The following is a 12037-nucleotide window of genomic DNA, read 5'->3' on the forward strand; positions in this document are numbered from 1 at the left end:
CGTCTCCTCTGGCCTACAGTTGCTCACTTTCAAGCTGGGTCTGTATCTTACAGCAGAGTGTGGATTTATTTGCCTTCATCTTCAGAAGAGAAAAGAAATGGCCTTGTGCTTCATACAATTAACTTTTTTAAGGCACTAATAGACATTAATTTCTTTGCACTTAACCTTGCATCTGCAGTTAAGTGGTGGATCATGTTTTAAACAAGATGCTTACCTTGAAGAGACCATTAGTAGTAGGGACAAGGTACTAGCATTACTGATAGGGCATGTGTGCAGTTTGCTGATTGCAAACTGATGTCTGTAGGAAAACAGCCCTTCAAACCGAGCAGCATTCAGCAACATCCTGCTTGTTGGCCACAATCCTAGACTCCTAAATCAGCACAGGACAGGAAGAATCACGGCACAGATGGACTGCTGCAAACCTGCTTTGCTTCCCAACCTACTGGCTGCAATGAAGATCTGGAGCAAGATGTAACTGCATACTTGTTTCTCTGTTTGTGGTAGGAAGAGCCACTTCTCCTTGTAAAGCAGTAAAGGCTAAGTGAAAGTGGGCACTGTGCCCAGTGTGGCTGGGAGTAGTGGATGAAGTAAAGGTTTTATTTTGAAATCAGCATGACAAGCTTTTAAGACTACCATCTTCTAGAGCTTGAGCCAGATACCAGATATTTTAACATTTAAAATTTTTACTTGTTTCTAGCACAGACAGTACACAAGTTGGCAGAACCTCTAAAACCATAGATGTTTTAGGCCAATGGTAACAATCGTGCAACAAAAATAAATCACGGAAGACTGTGGATTTCATCTACAGGTTAGAAAACCAGAGCTGCCTTTGCTGACATTTGACTTCAGCTGTGCCAGTATGGGCTATAAGCAACTTGAACAGCAGTAGTTCAGCAGTAAAGAACATTACATGCATCTCCCTCCCTAAATAACCTTTTCTTCTGCTTGCACCAGGAAAGGGAGCAATTAAAGAGGAATTCAATTAGGCAAATTCAGAACCACCCTGCAAAGAGCCAGTCCAAGTAAGTGAAGAAACAGGCTCAACACACATCAGAAGGCTTTCCTGATAGTAAAGCACCTCACTTCTCTCTGCTTTTCCTCCTGTGCTGCAGTCAAATTCCCAGATTTCTAATCTCCCAGGAGAAATCCACAGTCTATTCAACTCAAGACTTGTACATTGAGAAGCCACGTAAGTATCATTGAGGCAACATGTCCTGAATTATATTGCAATCCCACATTCTGTGTTCTGGGTCCTGTGCTCCAGAGACAACAACTGTGCTGGGTTACTCAAAGAGAAGGTCTTCATCCTTCTCTTCTGCTAAGAGATTGGCTGGTTCCTGTTCCCCACCAGCAGCTCTCCGTAGCTCCCGTTCTTTCTCAGATTTTTCTTTCAATACTTTCTTCTTTTCCTGGATCTTCTTTAACCTGTGAGGAGAAACTTTCATAAGCTGTCATGAAAAAAGGCTAGCAGCAACAATGCCATACAACCTGGATGTGATAACGCTGCCTGGAGAAGTTCCCCAGGAAACAAAAATCCTGTAACACGGCAGAAGGCTTTTGTTGCTAACTGCTGCCGTTAAAAAACCTTCATCGCTGCAGATCATTTCTTCATCCAAACTAAGAATTACATTGACATTAAACACTACATTATACTACTCTGCTTATCTTTAAGTTAATTCTCCCTTAATTTATTGCAGGTTAGCAAGAGCAGGGAGGTCATTCTGCCCCTGTACACTGCACTGGTTAGGCCACACCTTGAGTCCTGTGTGCAGTTCTGGGCCCCTCAGTTTAGGAAGGATGTTGACTTGCTGGAACGTGTCCAGAGGAGGGCAAGAAGGTTGGTGAGGGGCTTGGAACACAAGCCCTATGAGGAGAGGCTGAGGGAGCTGGGGTTGCTTAGCCTGGAGAAGAGGAGGCTCAGGGGAGACCTTCTTGCTCTCTATAACTACCTGAAGGGAGGTTGTGGACAGGCAGAGAGAGGTTGGTCTCTTCTCCCAGGCAACCAGCACCAGAACAAGAGGACACAGTCTCAAGCTGTACCAGGGAGGTTTAGGCTGGATGTTAGGAAGAAATTCTACACAGAGAGAGTGATTGCCCATTGGAATGGGCTGCCCAGGGAGGTGGTGGACTCACCACCATTGGAGATGTTTAGGAGGAGACTTGATAGAGTGCTTGGTTGCATGCTTTAGTTGATTAGGTGGTGTTGGATGATGGGTTGGACGTGATGATCTTGAAGGTCTCTTCCAACCTGGTTTATTCTATTCTATTCTATTCTATTCTATTCTATGGCAGAACTGTCCTTAAAGCAGAACACTTCACTGTACTGTCTCAGATCATTCCCTATGGAACAATGCTAATGTAAGCTGCATACAGCCTGGTGATAGAGGGTTCATTTGTAACTTTCCAACAAGCAACTGCAGATCTCCAGGCATCCAGCTCTGGAAATTCAGTACGTAGCAAGAACCAGGTTCTATTTATCAGATTTGGTGAACAGGTCTTGTAAGTCCCTTCTGAGGAATGGTCTGTTTCAGCAAGGGACCAGTCTCGTGTTTGAGATGCATACCTGTAGAATTCCTCTCGTTCTCGTTCATCCAGTTCTGTGATGATATAAGAAAGAGTACGCTCGATCCTGGGAATAATCACTGCAAAACAAAAAAAAAATAGGAAGTTGTTGGGCTGCTGTTGTATTATCCAAAAGTTACCTAATGCTGTGCACAGATGGGTTTTTTAATGTCAATTTAATTAGCTGGGCCTAGGGGACACTGATATGCCATCCATGGAAGACTGTACTATTTCATTATGGGCAAATACATGAAACTGTTTTCTTCAATAAGCCCAGGACTGAAGTAGGATTCTGAGTATCACCAAATCATCTCTGGCACATTGTTTTGAAAGCTGCAATGGAATTAAGTAAGCACTGACCCCTGGTTATTTTTAAGGTCCTATTTTTCCTATGGAAGTCATTAAAAGAATTCCTGCAAGAGGGGGGCAAGCTTTGAATTAAAACTCTTCTTCTATCACCTTCTTTCAGAAACTTCTGTTCAATGGAGTACTTTCACTCACCGTTACAGTCTCAGTTTGGAAAAGTCATCATGGAAAAAAAACAAGCACCACCACAAAACAACATTCAAATATGAACACCAGCACAAGGGAAGAGAATAGGGCATTAAAGTGTTCAAGTAGTCAAAGTGTTAACACCCCACTGGGCAAGCTGTGTGTCAGAATTACTTTTTGAAAGGAGAAAGCTGTTCTCAGCACTACCAAAGTTATTTGGAAGGCTGCAGAGGAAACCTTTTCTACAGTCAAATTTGCAGAGTGATAAGCTGCAGATAAGGCCTTCACAGTCAAGGAACAAGTCTATGAAAGACAGGCCTGAAAATGATGATTAGAATCCTGTACTGAAATAAATTATTGCATACGTGCGAAGATTATTAAATTGGAGCTACCAACAACTTGGAAAGGAAGCTGAAATAATCAAAGCACCCTGAACACTGCAGCACAAGGACTCACAGTAATATTGTGCATAGATAGTACTTAAGAAATTGATAGAAACAAATTTACAAACAAGAACATGCAGAAAAGGAATTCAGATGACAGCAAAACACCAGAGTATTGCGATGGGGGACTGTTCTGTTACCTGTAACACAAATCTGGTTTCTCTCTGGATGCCTACTCTGCAGTTCCATCCAAAAGGAACTAAAAAATGTCACCAGCACTCCACTACACATAACCACCATTACAGTTTTAAAAGCTATTATCCTAGCTGTTAGAAGACCTTAATACACAGAAGCATCCTCTTTTGTTTCTAGTAAGCAGACTTGACCAATTAAGTTGAAGTTGCTAGCAGAGATTCCAAAATGTTTGTGAAATCTTTGTTGTATCTCAATACAACTTCCTGATTGCTTTCTCATGTTTGCACATTGATTGATCTCTGTGTACTCCAGTGCACTAGACTTTTAGTTTTTGTTCTTACTTGCTCTGTGCTTCATTGCAATGCTTTCTCAAGAATTCTTGAACCGGTTAGACATCCTGCTACTAAAGCAGTGAAAATAAGAGTGGCTTCCCTGACCCTGCTCCTCATCTTGCATGGGGACAGAAAATGATGATGCATCCCAAATGGAGAAATACTCACCATGTTCAATTGCATTCACACGCCTGTTTGTGATTTTAATGGCTTCGTCCAACGTAACAAAGGATGTCTGATGGAATGGGATTCAGTCGTTAATACACAACAAGACAAATCCAGCATTTCAATCAATTCAATACAGAGAAACAAACAGCACATGAAAGCCAAGTCTGTAGTGTAGCTTTACAGGCCACATTCTTGACAGAAGCAGAATTTTGTTCTGCTAATGTTGGGGGCATGTTAAACACTGAACAATAGCAATTACAAATACCAACTCCCCAAAGAAAGTTCCTTCCTCGCATTAAGGAATAAGGACTTCCTGGGAGCAGTAAAGTAACTTAGGGCTGGAACAGGTTTGCAGCTTCATACAGCACTGGGCTTGCAGGAGTATACTACAGCTCAGAGTACTGAGCTACAATCACTGAGACTATGCTATTTTCATTTCAGAGCTGTGAGAAACCAACTATCTCCATCTTTGTTTTCCTCACACCAACCTGTAAGGAGGCCAGTTCCACAAGCAGCTCCACAGCTTTGGCATAGTTCCTTTTCAGCTTAGCCAGCTGTTCTCCACCTCTGGCCAAGCCAGTCAACTCATAGCCTAAAAAAAAGATAAAATAATCAACAAATAGTATTTGTTGCTGTTGCTGCTACGGTGTTTCCTCACAGTGCTTTACAGGGATGCAGACAGCTCAGGAAGTGACTAGCGAAAGCCTTTTCCCATTAACAGATTGTCTTTATAGTGGTTTATATTACCAGATCATTGTGCATGTCCACAGTAAGACCTACCAGTCTCAAAACCTGGTAATTTAAGATCAGCTTTCTCCTCATCTGAAAAACTCACTGATTTAGTGAGGTAAAACCCACTGCAGCCCCTGATAATCCCTCGATGTCACAGAAACACGGCAAGTATATGGGAGGTAAGTATACTTATGCCTATGATGTGAAGTGACTTATGAGCAAAGCATGGTATCTTTGAATTCACACAGAATAGCCCTATCTATATGGATAAGAGAGAAAAGAGAGTAAGTTCTGTACTTACTGTCCCCTCCTTCCTGGTAATGCTCAAAAACTGGCAAGGTTACACCTGATGAAAGTGAACAAGAATCCATGTAAGAGACAAAGGGTTACAGATTTATTAAGTACAGCTCACTTCTACCCCATTTGCTTCTAAAAAACTATGTAAGCTCAAAAGATTTGTTTCCAGTTCTTTCTATATAGCTCAGCACGATTAAATCATTCTAGTTCTGACATCTTAACATGGAATTTCAGAAGTGTATTGAGATCACAGACATCTGGACACATGAACAATTCAGGGAAGTATTCCAATTCACTCAATGTTCAGTTTCATTTTGTTTCTGTTTAGTAATATATTCCTTGTGCTTAAGGAATATTCTGATCATTCAGTCCTGATCTATCTTGCTTTTTCTTCATAGACCGTTATTGATACTTAATTTCCTGTTACATTTTTCAGCAAAGCTCTATGGAAGTTATGCTTTGCTTCAAGATCTTGAAATTGGACTGCAGTTTATGCAAAATCATCTCATTTTCTGAGGTAAATCAATATAAGAATTGTAAGCTCTATGTGAAAAAGAAAACCCCAAAAAACCCCAGACAGCACATTACAAGAGTTCCTGCTTTTAGACAAATAAGAGAAATAAAGAACAGGAGACAGTGTTTGGATACATTTCTTCATATTTCAGAATCTCTTCCCACAATTCCCTTAAGAGTTGAAATACTCCTAGTTGGAAAAATAGTCACCTGCTACATTGTCTTTTTTAGCTCTGACCTTGACTTGGGCTTTGTTGACATTTTGGATCACAGTGGTACTGCAAGAAAGAAAACATACATCTTAATTGGGAAAGCTGAAGTGGTTCATTAAGTCAAACACATACACAAAATGAAGTACTTAGAGTAACTGTGAAGAATCTGAAAGTTGTCCTTAACCCAGTTCTCTGTGCAATTCATTGACAGACTTCAAAGCTAACAGAGCAGCTTTGGAAGAAACAGGTTTCCAGCAGTGTTTGAAAATGTAAAAATAAAAGAGTCTCTGAAATGAAAGTTTAGAAATGCCTTAGATGAAGTACACCAAGCACAGCTAAAAACTAGCCATTTATCTGGTAAGATAATTTAAACTCAGTGTTATTCAAATATTTTAATCCACCTATGAGACCTTTTTCCCCAATGCTTCAATGCAGACCAAGGCCACAAGGTTTGTTCATTTGAGTTCGTACATATTTGTTCTTTCAGAGCATTTATGAGTTTGTTTACCCACTAACTCTATCATGTACCATATACAAACTGAAGCCTGTAAAATAATTTAGCCTGAAGAATTCTAAAGTGTCTTAAGGAACAAGTCACTACAGAGAACTCTTCTACTGAAGTACAGTTTGCTTACTGGGTGGAATCTGACTACTGTTTACAGCTAAACAGTGCAACTGGTTAGGACAGGAGACAGCACTATATCCAAAGGAAAGGACAACGTGACTTTCCTCCAGCAGCACGCAGGTTACTGTTGAGTCTGATCACTTAGTTCTTCCCCATTATCTGCTAATACCATCAGCTGAATCATTAACACTTCCCCACCTTGATGCCACAACACCCTAGTTACAACTGTAACTTATTCAAATCCAATTTAAAAATATCCTATTGGAGGTGAAATATTTGTTTCCCCTCTCACATAAAGCCCTCATTAGCCCCAGTATGATGAGGTCAGTGAGATGAGGCCAATGAGACAAGAGGGTAGAACAATAAATAATATTACTGTATAACTTACTGGGAGAAAATAATACACACCCCATCCAGCCCTCAAATTCACAAGAAAGATCAAAATAAATAGTTAAATGCTCTGCTGTAAATTCTGTTTCCCCTACATTTTAGATTTCAAGCTGCAAAAAGCAACACCTGCTCAAATCAATGACTTGCAGGTAAAGTAAATTCTGTTATCTTTTCACTTTGTTCAGCCTACGCATTTGGGTCATGCAAATTCTCTCACTCCTGCAGTGATGTCTCCCACCTTTGCCTAATGGAATTCAGTTCATCCTGTTCCACCTTGTCAACTGTCTTTCTTATTTCTTTTTAAAGTGCAGTTAAGAATTTACCTTTTTTGCTAAAAGAGAAATCAACAATATGTTGATTGCTCTTTTCCATGGGTGGGACATCCACATGCCACAGACTGGCAGTCCTCACCTGAAATCTCCTGCTGTAAACTTTGCCTCGGCAAGGGAAAAGGCAGCTTCTCTCATCACCTCACCCATCAGCATCTTGGTCTGTTGAAGAAAAGAAAACAAGAGAAGCACCACAGATAAGGTACATCATTACTCCTTTTGCAGGATAAATAGCTAGCAGCATAAAGAGAAGCAAGAGAAATTTGAGAGTGGGAAAGTCCTGTATGTGTAGCTCATTCCCAATCTGCAAATCCTAGTTCTCAGGTGACCCAGTGTAGAGCTCACAGAAATGGCAAAAGACTTTTCTGTCTTAATAATCAGAAAATTCTACTACATGAGGGTTAAATCACAACTATAATATAGCTCAGTTGGAGAAGTCTTATTTCATAGCATACTGAACACTGGGAGGCAGCTGAAGTTGTTTTCCAGCATACATAAGTACATGGCTTCATGAAGCTGTGCTTTCCTCCTACTCCTTTTTATTCTCAATTTTCACACATTATTAAGCCCTTGTAGCTAGAGCCTATGGTGTGGAGAAATAAGATCCTTTGTGTATTAAAGGAAACAACATACTGAGTGCCAGGAGCTTGTCTGCTGCACAGCAACCAAATGCTACTGCTAACCATGGATAGAGTGGCAGTTGCAGCCAGAACAGTATGAGTAGAATAGAACAGAATAAACCAGGTTGGAAGAGACCTTCGAGGTCATCACGTCCAACTCATCATCCAACTCCATCTAATCAACTAACTATGGCACCAAGCACCCCATCAAGTCTCCTCCTAAACACCTCCAGTGATGGCGACTCTACCACCTCCCTGGGCAGCCCATTCCAATAGCAAATCACTCTCTCTATGGAGAATTTCTTCCTAACATCCAGTCTAAACTTCCCCTGGTGCAGCTTGAGACTGTGTCCTCTTGTTCTGGTGCTGGTTGCCTGGGAGAAGAGACCAACCCCCACCTGGCTACAACCTCCCTTCAGGTAGTTGCAGAGAACAGTAAGGTCTCCCCTGAGCCTCCTCTTCTCCAGGCTAAGCAATCCCAGCTCCCCAGCTTTGTTGCCCTTCTCTGGACACGTTCCAGCAACTCAACATCTTTCCTAAACTGAGGGGCCCAGAACTGGACATGGGACTCACGGTGTGGCCTAACCTAAAATCCATCTAGCGTGGTAGAATAAAACAAGCCAGGTTAGGCTCTACTGAGTATCTTAGATTTGTCACTCATGTTGCAAAGGAAGAAACAGGATTCATTATTTCTTCATAATGGAACAAGTTCCATCTGGACAAAACTTCTGCTTCCTAGTGTACCTAGTCATGCAGTAAACATTCTAGATCTGCAGTATCCTCTCAAGCCAGATAAAGCAAGAAAGACAGGGCTACAGAACATGTTAAATCTCCTTCTGAAGTATTTCTTAGCATGACAGCAACTTTTCCGTAATGTAGAATAGATGATGGGGAACTTGGGATACAAAGGAAAACAGAGCCTAGGCCTGGTTGGAATGAAGTGAAGAATATTAACTATCAGAAAATTTCTTTGTGATTGCAGCCAGAAAATAAATAAATAGTATTTCTGCTCTTCTGTCCTCACTGGCCTCACTCATAAAAAGCAAGTTTCCCACAAAGCTGTCCTACATGCCAGCCTACCTAATGAAGTTGGCAGAACAGGAACACACAACTGACAGAACAGACAGATTTCAAATGAGGTGAACCCAGCAGAGGAAAATTCTGATTTACCAACCTCAATAATTTTCTTAAGGATCTGCCTGAATCGAAGCGTCAAAGCATCAGACTTTTTCTTCAAGAGGTTGCGACCCGTTTGGGCTCCTTTCAAACGAGCCTTCATGATGGTCTGGGCCCTGTTAAACAGAGGAGTAAATAAAAATGTCCTGCAGTATCCAAAAGGATTAGCAAAACACTTATGCAGAGATTTCTGACACAGACATGAATGAAGTAAAACAGGATGGCCACTTCAGGACAGAATTTTAGATTCCCATTTAAAGTCAAGGGAATTTACTCCATGTATAAAAATTTCCCTCATCAGTGATAATGACAAGGTTTTTTCTCTGCAAAATGAAGGATCATGGGAAATTGAGAAGTCATTTTTTCAGTGCTTCTATAATAGGTTCTCATTTTGCTTGTGTAACTCACCAAACTTCCAGAAATCAAACTACCCCAATGGTACTGCTTTTAAGCTTCTTTGCTGCTATGTCATCTTTCCAAAATCAGACAACACATCAACTTCTTCATGTGATCACACTACTGATGCTGTGTTCTGATTTTACAGAGCAACAAGATACAGGAAAATCAGAAAGTACAGGGATTCCCTATCTCCATATGCTGCCCAGGAGATTTACAAGCTACTTACAACAACAAGAAGTAACATCAGTTTAAGAGATATTAAGCGAGCTGTAGCTCTGTGTATCCTTAACTTCCAGTAGCACACCTCCAGTTTTCTTGTATGGCATTATGAACTGACAAAGAATTCAACCTTGCTTCTGTTTCTGCTGAGGAGTATATTTTAATTCAAAGAATCTTATGTCTTAACTAGAAGAGCAGGAGTTATACTACAAAACCCACACGCTGTGCTAACTCAAGCTACCACTTTGCACATGCAACCAAGGACGTGCACACAAAGGACAAAGTCAACTCCATGTGAAAAGAGCAGCCTTACACACTTCCTCCATGACCTTGGAAAAAGTAAGTATAATTAAGATTCTGCCTACACAGTGGAATCCATTACTTTCCACAATTACTGGCATGTGATGAAAATAGCTCTTTTAAAATCTACCAAATGCTTATGACTGAAAAGCACAAATACTTTCAGAGTATTTTATGGGTTTTAAAAAAATAAAAGACTAAAAAGGCAGCTTTACTTTCATGACAAGCAGGTCTCTGTCACCACCTTGAACTGTAACTTGCTTGCTCTGTTCACCCTCTGCCTGAAAGTTGCTGACCTTCTAGTTCAAGCAAGATTTCACGGGCTTTGAGTGCATTAAACACAGTCTTGTTTACAGTCAAGGAGAATGAACAGCTTCTGATGATATACAGCACAGAATAGGTTCATACCAGCAGGCCACTTCACAAAGATGAAAAAGAGGGGAGGCGGGGCAGAAACCCCCAACCCTGTAAAATTCTGTTCGGTTAGTTAATGAAAATAATTGTTGCAGAAGCAGGCCGTCTTTATTTTGCCATCCCATCTTACACTCCTTTCAAAACATCAGCCACAACACAGGGCTGTTAAATATTAAACCATTGTGTATCACCACCTTCTTGCCTCAATGACCTATCAGCCTGCAAAAGCAGATGCCTTTTCAAAGTGGCTGACTTGCCTTTCCCTAGGACATGTATACTGAATGAAAGGAGCACTATCAAAGTGTAGGAGTGAGAACAGATGACTTAGTATATGCAGGAATTTGTTTCAAACCAGAACCCTTACTGTGTATTAATCTCCCCACATAAACTGTTATTTCCTATGTCTTGAGCTCACACGAGGGGGAATAATTATTATTTTACATTTGAGATTTTCTGTCCTGCAAGGTGCCTTCTTACAAGCTCTACTACATACAGGCATCAAACCAACTTTATGCAAGAAGACCTGAAACAGCTTTCCACCTTAAGGCAAAGTCCTGGAAGGTTTCAAGGAGGAACTGAACAGCATTAGTAAAACAGCAATTTTATTAGCAGATCAGTTTCAACTGCTTGTCTTCATTCCAAGGCTCCCAGCTTTCTGAGTCTTGTCAGGAGACATCTGATTTCATGACAAATAGTTTGCTGTCAGGATCTGGAAAATTACTTGCCTGCCCACTGCCCTTTACACATTTTACTTCCTTCTTTTTTAACGCTTTATGGACAGCCTCCTGTACAGCAGTATCGTCTGTTTCAAAGTTAAGGGAAGCTAGGGGCCGATTCCTGCATTTTGTTTCCTACACGTATTTTATACAATTTTTTCTTTTTAAAATAAAGATTTTAAATAGCTCACACACACACACACACACTGGAAGCTGCTTGTGCCGTGGTACTGGACCCTGCAGTGGCCCTCTGATGGCTGGCCGAGCTAATTTTGAGCCTGAAAAGAGAAACTGAAGAGAAGATCTAGCTGCGGCCTTCAACTGCTTGTCGAAGCTTTACACACAGAATGCAGCAGGAGACCCTGCCTGGAGGCGCAGGGCGCCGGGGCAGCAGCGGACACAGCCAGCGAACGGCTCCCAGCGCTGGAGCCCAGGTGGGGACAGGGACCCAGAGAGCTCCTGCCTCGGCGGCCTCAGCGATGCCCCGCGCACGGCTCCAGCCCCCGTCGCTCCCACCTCGGTGCTAACCCGCCCCTGCGGCAGTGCTCGGGGAGCACAATCCGCCGCACAGGGACCTCGGCTCCCCCAACCCGGGCCGTGCCGGGGGTGCCCCAAGAGCCGTTCGCCTCTCGGCCGGTGGGGCTCCCCCTCAACCCGCTCTCACGCGTGGACCGGCAGACACTCACATCCGCGACGGAAAGATCTCGATGCGGTCCTTGCCCGACATGGTGGCGGCAGGGGCAGAGGAGAGCGCAGGGCGGCGGGGCCCGCTCCGGCTGTCACGGCTGTCACCAACCGCCGCCGCTGTCACGTGACGCACCCCACTGCCCCCGCACCCCCCTGCGCGAGGCGGCGCCCCGGTGGAGGGCGGGAGCACCCAGATGCTGGTCACGTGTCCCGAGAGAACAGGAAGGAAGAGGCGCAACTGGCTCCCAGTCTTGTTTGTGACACCCGGAGGTCTCT

At 42.5% G+C, this 12037-nt stretch overlaps 1 protein-coding gene across 1 annotated transcript; it reads right to left on the minus strand.

The window, feature by feature from the left end:
* Positions 1-665: 665 nt before the first annotated feature.
* ATP6V1D (ATPase H+ transporting V1 subunit D) lies at positions 666-11901 on the minus strand. Its single transcript, XM_068162050.1, has 9 exons — positions 11761-11901; positions 9025-9142; positions 7313-7392; positions 5885-5952; positions 5166-5210; positions 4621-4724; positions 4133-4199; positions 2564-2642; positions 666-1425 (listed from the first exon to the last, which is right to left on the minus strand). Exons 1-9 carry the CDS (start codon positions 11799-11801, stop codon positions 1284-1286), a joined length of 744 nt encoding a protein of 247 aa, XP_068018151.1. The 5' UTR covers positions 11802-11901; the 3' UTR covers positions 666-1283.
* Positions 11902-12037: the final 136 nt, after the last annotated feature.

This window comes from Melanerpes formicivorus, unplaced genomic scaffold, assembly GCF_026170545.1.
Source record: "Melanerpes formicivorus ecotype bairdi unplaced genomic scaffold, bMelFor1.0.p_v2 SCAF_62, whole genome shotgun sequence".
Taxonomy (NCBI): Eukaryota; Metazoa; Chordata; class Aves; order Piciformes; family Picidae; genus Melanerpes; species Melanerpes formicivorus.